We start from the raw sequence: 14,975 nt of genomic DNA, 5'->3' as shown, positions 1-14,975 counted from the left end.
ATTAGTGTAACCCTTTGATTTTCCCTTAAATTTGCCCTGAAGTCACATCAAAGTTACAAAAAATAATTCATATTGTACAATCTGCATCCATATTGTGTATGTGCTGGTTGCTTTATTGAAGCTACATCGCACTTATATTGAGTGAAACATTCAAATCCATAATGACGTTGTTTTAGGATTATTTTACATCATTGCCCATTAATACAAAATTAAATTGTTAACTGAAATTGTGCTTTACAATTTCAAATGGAATGGAATTGTTCCAAAAAAAAAAAAAAAAGAAAGAAAGAAAGAAAATTTGCTCTTAAAGACTGATGGCCAACTGGTGAATCGTGAATTGAACTCAATTTACACAGACCTGAAAATAATCCAGTGATCAGTGAATATAATTAATTTGGTTTTGTTATATCTTTGTTTTATCTGAATGGCCTAGGTCTCTAGTTTGTGGTTGTAAAGCTGATTAGGATTGAAAAACTGTACAATCTTTTTACCTTGTTTGAAGAAAAACAAGATTCTAACACTGAAGATGAGACTCCATGACTTGTTAAGATGGAGATTTTTTTTAGTGTAATCGCGCTAGATATTGAAGTGGTCTCCATGCAGTACCACCATGTCAAGGCGTTACTTACTAAGAAACATCAGTAAGTGCTGTCTGGCCCTGGTCTGATGTGCACTTGACTTGTTTTTGCTCTGTACTTCCTTACCAGGAACTTGTTTGGCTCGGTCCCAGAGCTGGTTTGAAAGCTGCTCAGTTGCTCTCAAGATATACTCACACGTCATACTAATCCAGTGTGTGTGTGTGTGTGTGCATGTGTGTGTGCACGTGTGTCTGTGTGTGTGTGTGTGTGTTTAGTCACAGAGGGATTGGGGTTGACTTACATCACACAGACCAATATGGCAGAGTCTTTACTTCCAGAAAACTGTTACAGGACATAAACTGAAAGTATCGCGCACCATTCAAAGAAAATAATATTATATGTCACTTTAGACATGCATTTACCAAAAGCATGTCTATGGACATCATAAGAATAATAATTAAAAAAAAAAAAAAAAAAAAAAAAAAAAAAAGGCACAGGAAAATGACCCTAAAATTAGAACAAAAGGAAGGAAATGACCTGAAATTAAGCAACATAACCTGTTACATAATTTAATTGCAACCAAAAATTTTGTAAGTATAAATATAGCTTTCTGGACATTTTTAATATATTTTAGAATTTAATTGATAATTACATAATAATGTTTTTTTTTCATGTTCTTTTTTTTCATGAGACACTTTTATTGTATTTGCATGAGTCTGTAGTGCTCATTGTGTTGTCTTATGTGACACCTAACACATTAACAGGTTACAGAGCACGTTTGGCCTACCTGGCCACACATCAACAAAGCATATAACATGCTTACTGGCACTGAGGTGTTTTAAAGTAGTGTTATGTCTGCCACTTAGTGTCTGAATGTGGTATTGCAGCTAAGGCCTCCTCTTGCAGGGTGTGATACAAATACAAAGATCCCTTATATTGAAAACATAAGTAGACACCACTGTAGCAAAGATCAGAGTTATGTACATAAAGACATTTTGAAATAGCTTGCATGCAACTCACTTATTATGCCACATTCAATATAATTATGAATCTTTTTTCTTGAGATACACGTTTCACCAGATGAGCTTGGTGCCCTTAAGCAAAATATTAAACAGCTTCCAGCTACAGGCCCTGACCTTCCTGTGAACATAAAAGACCATCCCAGTGATTCTGCATGTTTAGATTTTCTACATTACATCATCATATCACTTAATAAATACATCAAGGCGTTTATATGCACGTGTGCAGGGATGATGTCGCAGCTGTGTTGATTATGACAGCCATGCCTTCACGGCGTCCCGTACTATTGGTTGCCGGCCCAAGTGAGCCTCCGCCTCCGAGAGAGAGCAGCCAGTCAGCAAGCAGACCAACGCAAGAGGGACCACCTAAAGAGAGAGAACATTTACATTTTGTTTATATGCAATTCTGTGTCTGATACACAGTTAAGTCAATCAAATCAGTGAATTGCAGAAAGAGGAAAGGGGCAAAGACAGAGTTAAAAAAAGAAGCAGGGTACCATATTTCAATAAGACTGCCCTTATAAAAAGTTCATGAATAATTAATAATTAGCTTAATAATTGGGTTGTGAACACTTCAAATCATACTATAAGATCAGAGTAAAAGCAGATCAGCAGCAATTTGATCTTGTCAAATAGTGAGCTTGCATAACTGTATGAAAACTTTTATACCTTGTTTGTAACTGGTTATTAACCCTATGAAGCCATTTGTATCATATATGATACACATTATCAAATAACACATTCCGTTTTCAGTTTAATCAATACTTGACCAAAATACTGTTGTATACCTGGACACTTCCCCTGTTCACCCTGGATCATACCATTGGCACTTCAAGTACTGTCATATATGATACAACAGAAAAATCATATGTAATAACATATTTTTTTGAAAAATCTTTTTTTTTTTTTTTTTAAATTTTGTTATAGGACTAAATAAAGGGTTCAATTTACAAAAAAATGGAATTTTCTGCCAATTCTTTCATAGTTCAGGCTTTATAGGGTTAATGATGTTTATAAGCTAAAATAACATTCATAAACTCTTTATAAGGTTAGTCTTATTGCAAGGTAGCAACAGAAGCAGCACAATCAGTAGATGTTACATCCATCCAAGCAGCTACAGGCGTCTTCTACCTTGCTCCTGGTGCTGGCGGTGTGTGTGTGCACGCTGAGGTCAGAGGACGCGATGGCCGGCGTCAGCTCGTCCACTCGGTACACGGCCTTCAGCAGCGCGTCCTCACACTGAGCCTCAGGGTGACCGGACAGCCTCTGGAAGGAGGAACAAGACTCAGCTCACCTTCAAAACCACTCTGTTCTCTTTCCCTCCCCTCAGAAACATGCAATCTGTTTATCAGTGTGTCATTAAAAAATGATAAAACATACAAGATGCTGATCAGACACAAGTCAAATTAAATGAGGTAAGACAAAACAGTGTACAAGCATTAATAAGTATCATTTAACATCACTGACTAATAAAGGTTTGCCTTTTGAGAATTTGGGGGGCAGGTCTTAGCACATCAACACAAAGTTTACCAGATAAAATAATACCCAATTTTTTGGTGTTATCAAGATCATAAAAAATAGCAACATATTCTTAAAGAAGGGAATAAGAGCTGTGTTGAGTGTATATCATGATAAATATTACAATGTAAAAGTCCATGGGATTGGGATTCAGCTTCAATATTACAAAGAGCACAGAGAGGTCTATTGATTGGAGTCTGAGTGAATCTATCTTGAGGTAATATTCTTAACATAAGGCTCGGTTTCCAGGGTAATTCTGATTAATACTCTGGCTTATTTACCAGCAGAAACCACTTCTGTTCATCACAGATTAACATTAAATAGAATTTTTTTAAACATTTGATAAGTGGGAGGCCAGGTGCTGTACATCCACAGCAACTGACGGTGCCGCTGTGTGTGTGTGTGTGTGTGTGTGTGTGTGTGTGAGTGAGTGTGCCTGTGTGTACCTGCAGTAAACGCGTGGCTCTGCGGTACAGTTTGCTGTTGGTGACCTGGACGTCGATCATGTGGTTCTGGTAAATCTTCCCCTTTAAGACGTGAGCCCCGGTGCTCACAGCGTTCAGCACCAGCTTAGTGGACAGCTCCCACTGCTGGGACACACAGAGACAGAGTGGACGTGTCTTCACCGCGTCAAAGGTAACGGCTGCTTCTCAGACAACTGTCCTCTGCAATGTCCTGACCATAAAGTGGCACTAAACAGCGAAAACCTGGGATTCATAATTCATAAGGAATAACCAAATATTCAGTGAAGACATAACCAGTCTTTAAAATGAACAGAGTCGGTCTCTGTCTGTGAGAGTGAATGAGGCAAAACAGTAATTTATCATGCTCCAGTCAGCCAGTGAATCAATGTGTGTGTGTGTGTGTGTGTGTGTGTGTGTGTGTGTGTGTGTGTGTGGTACCATGTGTAGTGAGCTCCCTGAAGCAGGTGATGGCCATGTGATTTTTAGCACCGATGAGCACAGCCCGCTGATGTGGTCCTGCAAAAATACATGCAGACACACAGCTCATTAAACTGACACACACACACACACACACGCGTACACCAGCCTGAAGTCAAACTGTATTCATGAATAAATCATAACGTTTATTTTACTGATTTGCCAGGTGTGGATGGAGAACACACATGCAGGAAAGTTTATTAAAACCGATTAACAAGGAGCGTTTTGTTTAGACTAAGCTATCGGCACTGCAATCAAAAAATGTTTTATTGCAAGTAAAATAAATTTGTGATTAAAATGGTCCAATCAAGACTGACCAAGAGACGTATCTTACATCTTTCAGCGTAGGTCCCCCCCACAAGACTCAGCTCAACAGCAAGCAAAACATTTGGACTCACAAATAAAACTTTTTGGATTTGCAAACAAAAGATTTTGATTTGCATTTTAATCACAGGTTTATTTTACTTGCAATTAAACAGTTGGTTGCAGTTTCTAGAGAATATTTATATAGAGTTGTGGAGAGTATTTCACTCAGTTCAGTTGTCAGATTAGAATAGAATAATGATCATTTCATACACATTTCCCTGCAATTGAACAGCACAGCATCACTGGAAACCAAATTAATTGATTTGTGATATATTGAAATATTTTCTCCATTCAGGCCAATAAGGGTTAGTTGAATTGAAGGGAAACAGTCTGGATTAACAAAAACAGATTTATATTTCTGCCAGGAAGGGTAGATGTCAAACAATATCTAGTCTGGTTGACTGATAACTAACTTGTCTTGCAGCTGCGGTGTCTCCATCAACCTGGTGATAGACAGCATGGAGGTTGGACGACTTTTCTCTTACTTTGCGTGCCAGCTTCTCAACTTCAGCCACATCCTCTGTAGAGAAATGAGTCATAAGACAAACATTTAATACCTTAAAATATACAGCAGGTCATCCAGTCTGTAAAAATGAGTTGCCTTATATTGAATTTGCAGGTTTTGTTTTACCTGTGGTTTAAAATGTATTTGTTTCTTTTTGTTGTTTTAACACCTCTCCAACATTATCACATGATGTGTGAGTGTGTGTGTGTACTTTTGTCCCACCAGTGTGTGTGTAGATAAGTAGAATAGTGTCTTGGTCAGTAAGCGAGGGCAGAACTAGATGCACAAAGTCCTCATGCGATATGCAGAACTCAGGACCCTTTAGAGCAAAGAAAACACAAAATGTACATAAAAACTCATTTAAAAACACTTTAAAGAATGCAGTTTTTGGTGGTTCAGGGGGCGTGGCATGGAATTTTAGCATTTCTGTGCCCTCCTTCTAGCCACATGGAAATTAAGAAAAGTTGGGCATCTACAAGTGGCAACAATGGGTCAGCTAAAACCTCCTGGATTGACATTTACTGGGACTGCAAAGAGATTAATATTTATCTGGCTGCAACTGGAGCGACGGAAAAATACAACCACTGAGTAAGCACTGGAGCGCTGCACACCTAAGAAAAACAAAACCTATGAAAGGTGTGTTAAATCTATGAAATGTACCTGAAATCTATAGGGCCACATGAAAAAAAAATGCATTCTGAGATTAATATCAGAATTTTGAGGGGAATTTTGAGGGGAAAAAAGTCTGATTTTACACTCAGTGCCTTTCGTTTTTCTCAGAGCTTTAAGATTAATTCTCATGTTCAGTTTTGTTGTTGTTGGTGTTGTTTTTTTTTTTTTTTTTTTTTTAAATGTCATAGCCCTAATCCTCTTCTGTATCTCTGTTATACTGTGTTCTGTATGTGATCAGAAGCATGCCTACAAATTCAACACACTCAAAAGTGTGTTGGTTCAGATTTTACTACTACTACTACTACTACTACTTCTACTACTACTTCTACTACTACTACTGTTATTATACTACTATAACAGTAGTAGAAGTAGTAGTAGTTGTTGTTGTTGTATTTAAATTCTATTTTATTGTAGCTATTCAGGTCAGGTTGCCATTGGGAATTCAGACCATTTGTCAAGCTGTGGAATTTGAGTGGCATTTCCCTTTAATGATGAAAAGCATCTCCTCAGCTTTGTGTGATTACAAACACCTACCAGCGAAGTCAAGGGACCCTCAGTGTTGCTCAGCTCTCTGTAGCCTCCACTGATGAAGCCTCGGACATCATCATAGTCTGACACACACACACACACACAGACACATTTTACATCTAAGTGAACCTCACCAGAACAATACTTGACCATCAAAATTCACTAATGAAGACCAGAATGATAGATATATGAATCAGAATATAATATGGAAGCAGACTAGTATTATAATGGTCTCCAACTGTTGTTTATTATTCACACAGATCCCATTTACTGTGCAGTTGCACCCGGGTAATGGCACAGTAAGAATCCATAAAATTCACATTGCATTTACATTTTGGTGTTTCAGTATTAAGTACGGGATGCATTCTGTTTACATTTGTTTTTGAAATAAACAGATGAGGAGCTAGGTGGCATGAGATCACCTGTCAATTATTTGATTGACAGGCGATGTCTGGAAACTGCAGAAACCCAACAGCAAGGGAGACTCAACTTTATGAAAACGAGGTGGATCATGCAGATTAATATAGCCAAAAGCATATCAAATTGTGGAGATGATTGGATGTGCAATGCATCTTGGGCGCATTCACACCTGGTTTTATGCATTTTTCCGCTACACAAACACAACCCAGTCATCTGTGAAACATGTTAACTTAGGCATGAAGGAGGCTGTGCTGTTTTGCCGCATATTAACTCATCCCTCTCACCTGCTCCGAAAGTAGGATTACACTCACTGGCATCGATGAGACCCAGCACAGCCAGAGACCCCCAGCCCAGGTAACACACCTGCCTCCCACTCCGCAAACTGAAGACACACACACACACACACACACAGTGGCATTCCAGATGGCAAGCATTCCAGACGGGGCTACAAAATGCAGGATGTACGATAGGAGTAAAGGGTCTGATGTGTTTGTATGAAGGATTTTCCTCCCTGACAAAGTAAAAATTCTAGGTGCAATATTATTGATGCTGGTGTGTGTCTGGATATGTGTATGTGAGTGTGTAGCTGGCTTAGTTTAGAGAAAACAAGAAGCAAAAAAGCACATTGCACCTCTCTCCTGCTGCCTCCACCAGAGCAGTCATCTCCCCGCTGTGAGCATAAGTGATGTCCACAGTTTTCTCATAGGTTCTCATGTGCTGCAGAATGCCCCTTTTGGAAACACACACAGCTCACTGTTGAATACAGTATCTCTGGTATACAGGCACAACCCAGTGATTTACTTTAAGGTGATTTTCAGCTGCTGGAGAAACAGTTAAAGAACAACAGATCCGCTCAGGTCAGCCCACTGTTCCCTCGCTCCCTAAGAAATCAATTCCCATCTAAATTAGCCTCTATATTCCCTCAAGCCTATGTCTGGTTAGTGTTGGGGGTTAGGGTATAGAGCTGGTGTATAAAACATAGGGCTGAGGGAACATGGGGGCTGAGGGAACATGGGGCTGAGGGAACATAGGGCTGAGGGAACATGGGGCTGAGGGAGCATAGGGCTGAGGGAACATGGGGCGTGGGAACATAGAGTTGAGGGAACATAGGGCTGTGGGAACATAGGGCTGGGGGAACATGGGGCTGAGGGAACATGGGGCTGAGGGAACATAGGGCTGAGGGAACATGGGACTGTGGGAACATAGAGTTCAGGGAACATAGGGCTGTGGGAACAAAGGGCTGAGGGAATATGGGGCTGTGGGAACATAGAGTTCAGGGAACATAGGGCTGTGGGAACATGGGGCTGGGGGAACATGGGGCTGAGGGAACATGGGGCTGAGGGAACATAGGGCTGAGGGAACATGGGACTGTGGGAACATAGAGTTCAGGGAACATAGGGCTGTGGGAATGTGGGGCTGTGGGAACATAGAGTTCAGGGAACATAGGGCTGAGGGAACATAGGGCTGAGGGAACATAGGGCTGAGGGAACATGGGGCTGAGGGAACACTTGTATGCTCTCAACAGGAGCAAGACTGGGAGTGTGAGTAAAAACTTAATGTTTGATGCTGTACATTTACATATTGTCACATATCCTAATGTCACTGCTCATACATCACCACAGTTCAGCTGTAGATGAATACATTTTTCCCCTTCAAGTTTTAACTGGTTACATTCTGGGCCTTGAACCATTTATTGTGATAAGCTACATTGTTAATGAGGAACTTATCCTGAATATTCAAATTTTTATTCTTAGGTAGATTTTTAAGAAGACATGTTTTGCAGGGAAACTAACATAGATGCACAACATATACAGTGTATACTATGTACTATATTATCTTGATCAGGTCAAAAGCCTTTTTGTCACAGTGAGCATATACATATATATATATAAATACACACACACACACACAAACACACACACACACACACACATATATATATATATATATATATATATATATATATATACACATACATACATACATACATACATACATACATATAATGACGTTAGTACATATATTATTTTTTACCATACTTTAAACTTTGGGTTTCACACTGAACTAAGAAATGAAAGCAAAACAAAATGAAAAGAGAGAAATACATGCCCTTCAGTGTGTATACAGGATGCTTACTTGTATGTGATAGGTGTGTGTGTGTAGGCAGCAGCATGGGCGGCAGATAAGACAGTTTCCAGCAGGATTTTAGTGGCACTGCCTCCCTTCATCCTGGAGGACCCACTGATGGCCTCAGGCTTCACACACACACACAAATACACACACATACAAGCACAATGAAAGGCAGGCTGTGAACTCTTCAGAGTGTTTTGACCCCCAGCTGAGTTTTATTTCTTTGTACAGCTCACACACTTCAACCAGAAAAACAAAACTGACCAGAGAGGCAAACCTTCCTAATGCTGTCTCAACAGAACAGCAGCAAGCAAGAGTCACTGGATAAAGCAGAGGCTTGACTGTCTTATTTATAAATCTGAGAGGGAACATGTTAATGTATAAAACCATAATGAACACAAATAGCGTTTTCTCTCTTACCCCAACTGTTGGGTTGAGAAGAAAAGCCTTTTGACTTGTGGCGAGCTCCTGCATCCTGTCAACCACACTGCGAAAAGTGAGGGAGCAGCCTGGCATGGGTTCATCCCTACACACACACACACACACACACACACACACACACACACACGGTGACAACGTCAAACATGGCGGCTTTAATTGGGAATTTTTATAAAAGTATCTGTTGACATTTTGACACATAATTTGCTGTGTTCCTATGCAATCTGCAAAATATATTCATATTTCACTCTAATTTTAGCACTATGTGATTCCGAGTTCTTTTGAACGCAGCAGGTGTCTACAAAACTAGCATTTCTTCAACACATTAACTAAAGATTTACATAAATCCAGTATTTATCATATTAATTTGCAGTCTTAGGACCAACAACTGTAATGACATATGAACCCTCTGGATTCTTGAGCTACATTATTGTATAATGTAGCTATAAAATGTTTGTTTTTTTTGGGGTTTTTTTCAGTGTGAACTGGAGAGATGGTAAATGTTTACATGATGTACAGAGGAGGGTGGAGTTTCATGACCTCAAGTTTTCAAAATGTCCACCAGGTGGATATGGTTGATTTCACTTTTAGTGTTACATGAAATGAAATGTACTTTTTCACAAGGGAAATCCCATTTTAATTCATGTAACTTGTATATCCTCATATATTGTCATAATTCAACATGTGAAAAAAAAAAAAAAAAAAGCTAAAGCCACACACACCGAGCCTGAAAAGCAGGGTTGAAGCCAACCAGCACAGGAGTGTAAACGTCAAGGTGCTGCAGGCAGAAGTCAAGCTGTCCTGCAACAAATGGAGCCTACAGAACCAGAGAACACACACACACACACACACACAAAGAGGAAGATGGCAAATACACATAAATGACTGTGAGATGACACACTCCTGTTCTTCCACAGAATTCAGCTTAGGGCCAATCAGGGGATGACGTACAGACAGGCCGCAGGAAATACCGATGAACAAGACCCGCCTCTTCCCCTCACACAGCTGCAGGGCACCAGAGACAAGAAGCTGGTTAGAAGTGCTGACATGTCAAAGCCTGATCTGTTTTTCAGAATCATGACAGTTAACGGCCTGTACTCTGACCTTCTGCAGGCTGAGCATGCCCAGTGCGGGGTCGTCCTCAGGGGCCTCCTGGGAGGAAAGCAAAGCCCTGAGGAGAGATGACACTTGAGCTGAAACACACTAAAACACAGCATTTCTCTGCATTTGGAATATATTCTAAACTATGCTGCTATCAGGCAAAGATCACTCACATCAGAATAGAGTTAATAATTGTTGCATGTTACTGCATCATTTGTGTTTCTATAATTGCCTGATTGTAATCTGGTTACATGAACTGTCGTGACACACCTGTCTCCTCCAGCAATGATGTACGAATAGAGCGGACTCTGGCTGAGCTCCTTCAGTGCTCTGTTGAAGCCTGTCTAACAAAGCAACAGACACAGAGAGAGAACATAATGAAGCCTTAGCTGTCACATACACTGTATGTAAATAACATATTGATTTTGAAGGAAATAGCATTACCTTAAGTTCATCTTTAGTCGCTCTACAATATATAGGATGTCTCTAACATGTTTTATCAACTTTGTGAAATCAGAAAAGTCTCCAACTGTCTCATTCACAAAAAAAAATGTCCAGATTAGATCCAGAAACACTCTGTTCAACCAAAACAAAACAACAACAACAAAAAAATGTTGTTGTTTCCAGTGCAAATGAATTTATTTCAAGACTTTTCCTGAATTTTGTCTTTTCTTAAGGTGTGATTTTCTTGACACCAGGAGAGTGATCTGTCTTGATTCAAAAAGTCCTGAGGCAAGTCAAACTGCATTTTAAAGAAAAGGAAAGAGCTCACTTGCTTTGCAGAATTTTGTGTTTAAAGAAAAACATTAATTGTTCGCCAGAATATGAGACTGGACTTGTTAAGATGGACATTGAGGTGTGATTCGCAGTGCACATTAATGTGCAGTAGACTGAAACATGTCAGAACCACTTTACCGCGATGAGGAAAGCCAGTCGACCAGAGGTGCCACATCCACTCAGGACAACCATGCTGTCCTCTGGATCCTGTCAGAGAAACGGAGGACAGGTTTTAACTTCAGAGATGAGAGAGGGAGACAGAGAAAGAGGCAGAGAGAGAGAGCGAGAGATACCTTGAGAATGAGCTCCACCCTCTTGGCGACATCAGTCATGGTTTTCACCACAGCGTCACTGAAAAGCCTCTGCAGATCAGATCAGAAATCACAGCAAAATCCAAAAAGGCACTGCTGATGTCAGTCATGTCTTAAAGGAAAATCTGTTGTGTTAATTGTCAAAGCCATTTTCACTGCCTTATAGAAAAATCCCAGCGATTTTTTAATGTTTGGGCCATTTATTACAATTTACATGACAACAAACCATTTTGCAAATCATGCAGGATTACTGAAGATTGCACAACATACAATCAAAATCCCTTTTTTTTTTTTTTTTTTTCAAATTTGAGCTTTTGGTTAAAACACCCACCTTGTAATGTTCTGCTTCTGTGTCTAACAAAGTCATCACCATTCATAAACCACAGAACTGATCATTTGCTGTGTAAAGCAAACATTTCCTTGGGGACTTTTTTCCATGGTGGAGGGTGCATTTCACTTCACCCAATTTCAAGTCATCAAAACACAACAGTGCTGCTGTTTTTAGGAAAAGTAATGTGGACGACTTTATTACGGTGATGGAATACTGATGTAGAGAAAGTCTGAGGTCTCTGAAAGTTCATTTTCATATCGTAGTGGAATGAATGGAAACCAATGGTTGGATAAACGGGAAAAGCATGATACTGGCATTTTAAAATATGACTTTGCTTTGGGAAAAGATATGTAGATTAATCTATTCAGATACAAGAATACTCCTTTATGTGATCATGTAATTCATTTTGCGTGTGATTGCGTAGATAGAAACAGCAGCTCAACCCAGCCCGTCCTCCCCTACTACCGAGTGCTAATTGCTTTTGTGCACACCTCATGTTCCAGCGCCCTCGCCCTGTTTCTCACCTTCCCCAGCTGACCTCACCTGGTAGGAGGTGCCTGCCTCCGCCTGAAACATTTGGGCATCACAGGCCTTTAACAGTCGCACAATTTGATTGGCCGATGCTCGGTCGACATCACGTGTCAAGGGGTTGGACTTTTCAGAAACAGGAAGCCACGGTTCATGATCTGGAGACTGGCAGGTGTAAAACAACAGAAAAGTTGCATTTAAAGGAACAATGCCACACAAACATACATATATTTTCCCATAGCAGTGTATTAAAAATGTAACTTACATCATAAACATGCTTTATTTTCAACTGACTTTATAGATTGAATGCAAGAGTCCTTGTATTTATGATGCATAGATATTGAATTTCTATGTAATTTCATGTTTTAAGTTTGTTTGTTCATTATCTTTTACACATTAAGGACGAATATTTATATTTTAGGAAGTTATACACTGGAGTATTTATTGTTATATGTCTCTCATGTCTTCCAATGTCCTTCTATGTCTTTTAAATTGTGACCAAAGGAAAATTTTCACTTGGACAATCAAGATTTGTATTGGTAAAGTGCAGCTGAACTGACCAGTATGGATTAATGATTATATGACCAGTCTCTAAACTGTGTTTGCACCTTCCTCTTACCTCCCATTCACTCATGGTGGACAGACTGCAGTCCCAACCCGATCCTGCCATTGTGTGTGAGGATACGAGTCGGCTTCTCTGAGGTAGCTCTCTGCCAGAAATGGTTTGTCACAGGGCCTTTTTTCCCTCTGTGCAGGAGGTTTTGTCTCGTCGCTTACAGGAACTCAAAATGAAAAGCAGAAAATGCTCGGCTCTATCTGCAGTAACAAAGTTCACTTAAGGACCTTTGAGACCGGAGAGCGAAAGGCAATATGCATTTCTCTGTCTCACACCAGCAGGAAAAAGGTGCAGCTGTACAAGCGGCACCATACTGAAGGCAGAAGTCATTCTTGAAATGATGTAATTGGAATCGACTATAGAGGAACAACAGCCACGCTGGCATTCAGATCAGCCGCGATGAAACTTTAATGATCCCAGTGGGGGAATTGGGAATTGTGCTACTTGCATCAGTTGTATTATTTGAATGAAAGGGAGGGGATATGCATATTGATTGTGTGCATTCATTCAGCCAGCCCTCCGAGGCTCCGTGCTGGTGTGACAGGGAGAGGGTGTGTGCCTTTTCATCCTGCCGGGGCAGAGGGAATGGAAGCCTTTGAAGCCTTTGAAATAAGAAGTCAACCAATGAAGTTGAGAAAGAATAAAGCACAAGATGATCTAAACAAGACAAAACTAATGTGACAGCGCACCAGTTTGTCCTGTCGAACACATTTCATCACCTGCAATGTACTCCAAGATGATTTCCACTGGATTTTTCAAATAATAGACCTTTTCCACAACAGCCATTATGGCATGAAAAGACAGGTAAATGACTTCATGTGTTTAAGAAGCCTCAGTGACAGTGGCAGCTGTAGAGGCCACAGGCCGCAGATTTCATTTTACTAACCCCCTGAAACCAAGGAGCAAGGGGTGGATTTTGCATTTGAAATGTTTTACTTAACCCACAAGATACAATTCACATTACTTCTCAAAAAAATAAATAAATAAATAAATAAATAAAAATAAAAAAATAATAATAATAATAAAAAAATGAATAAATAAATAAGTAAATAAATACACTAATTATAAGCATAAACATAGCCATAAAAATAATCATAAAATAAATAAAAATAATTATTAAAAGAAAATTAAAATGTCAATCAATAAAAAAAAAATCAAAAAGGAAAAACAAAGAAAAATACAAAGAAAAATTGCATCTTCATGGGTAACAGTAGGGATTTTTTTTTTTTAAATATGTGTCTTTGCTAGAAATAATGGGAAGTTGGGAACGTTGTTTGGAAGGTTAAATAAAACATTTGAAAATAGCCTGCTCTGGACTCAAGGATTTCACAAATCTTTATTTAATGTCAATGTCAATGTCAGCTTTATTTATATAGCACATTTAAAACAGCCAATGGCCTCCCACCAATTAACAGATTAGCCAAGGCCCATCTAAAGTGGCTAACCCCTTGTTGTCAAGAGTTCGTTAGTGCTCTGTCAGAAGGTGCTACAGGGAGGCTGACTGGGTTTGGTCAGGAAAGCTGGACCTCAGCCGCCTCAGACTGTCTAGACTGGCTGGACAGAGAAGTGCTGAGCTGCCTGCAGAGCCTGGCACCGTGCCAAATGTGAAAATAAACTGCACCTTCATAAGCAGCCTGAGGATTAATGTGCAGCACGGCTTACAAGGCTGTCTGCACATTATCGTCCTGATTGCACGGCTACTTATCATTAATCACTGCCAAGAACTGCTCATTCAAAAATGATTTTATTGCATGCTAAAGCTTCTACTGTATAGTACAGCAATACTGCAACCATAGCGGGACGGTAACTATGGCAACAAGAACAAATTAGGTAGGGCTGCCATTCAGCCTCTAACCAACAATGAAAAGCTTTTCATTTCCTTTTTTTTTTTTTTTTAATAAGTATTTTTCAGTTTTCCAAACACAGACAATGTCAGTATACAGAGACATGAAGCAGTGGTACCTTAATGTTGGGGAGAAAAGGGAAGAATAAACAAATACATAAATAAAAATGAACAATAAAATAACATTTAAAAAAAAGAAGAAAAAAGTTACCAAAAAGTTATGTTCCTTTACTTGACTTTAATTAATAAAACATCCTGTTAATATGGCAATTATAGAAGAAAACATTTAAAGGAGTTTTAGCATGACCTGTGAAGGTTTTTCAGTGCTTTTACGCCCAATGAATTTGAGGAAA

General features: G+C 39.5%; 1 protein-coding gene across 1 annotated transcript in view; it reads right to left on the bottom strand.

Moving 5' to 3' along the window:
* Window positions 1-1,734: 1,734 nt before the first annotated feature.
* gckr (glucokinase (hexokinase 4) regulator) overlaps window positions 1,735-14,975 on the bottom strand; it is a 20,020-nt gene continuing 6,779 nt past the window's right edge. The window contains exons 2-19 of the mRNA XM_030075244.1: window positions 12,179-12,328; window positions 11,287-11,355; window positions 11,132-11,200; window positions 10,487-10,560; window positions 10,220-10,286; window positions 10,067-10,120; window positions 9,838-9,932; window positions 9,098-9,203; window positions 8,684-8,802; window positions 7,179-7,277; window positions 6,832-6,929; window positions 6,134-6,210; window positions 5,150-5,246; window positions 4,836-4,942; window positions 4,018-4,095; window positions 3,562-3,705; window positions 2,729-2,863; window positions 1,735-1,963 (exon numbers count right to left, since the gene is read on the bottom strand). Of these exons, the coding sequence (XP_029931104.1) occupies window positions 1,850-1,963; window positions 2,729-2,863; window positions 3,562-3,705; window positions 4,018-4,095; window positions 4,836-4,942; window positions 5,150-5,246; window positions 6,134-6,210; window positions 6,832-6,929; window positions 7,179-7,277; window positions 8,684-8,802; window positions 9,098-9,203; window positions 9,838-9,932; window positions 10,067-10,120; window positions 10,220-10,286; window positions 10,487-10,560; window positions 11,132-11,200; window positions 11,287-11,355; window positions 12,179-12,328 (1,752 nt within the window). The 3' untranslated portion in view covers window positions 1,735-1,849. The remainder of the gene's footprint in view (window positions 1,964-2,728; window positions 2,864-3,561; window positions 3,706-4,017; window positions 4,096-4,835; window positions 4,943-5,149; window positions 5,247-6,133; window positions 6,211-6,831; window positions 6,930-7,178; window positions 7,278-8,683; window positions 8,803-9,097; window positions 9,204-9,837; window positions 9,933-10,066; window positions 10,121-10,219; window positions 10,287-10,486; window positions 10,561-11,131; window positions 11,201-11,286; window positions 11,356-12,178; window positions 12,329-14,975) is intronic.

This window comes from Myripristis murdjan, chromosome 2 (assembly GCF_902150065.1).
Source record: "Myripristis murdjan chromosome 2, fMyrMur1.1, whole genome shotgun sequence".
NCBI classification, from domain to species: Eukaryota; Metazoa; Chordata; class Actinopteri; order Holocentriformes; family Holocentridae; genus Myripristis; species Myripristis murdjan.
The sequence above is the reverse complement of the archived record's forward strand: the minus strand, read 5'-3'. Positions and strand labels throughout refer to the sequence as shown.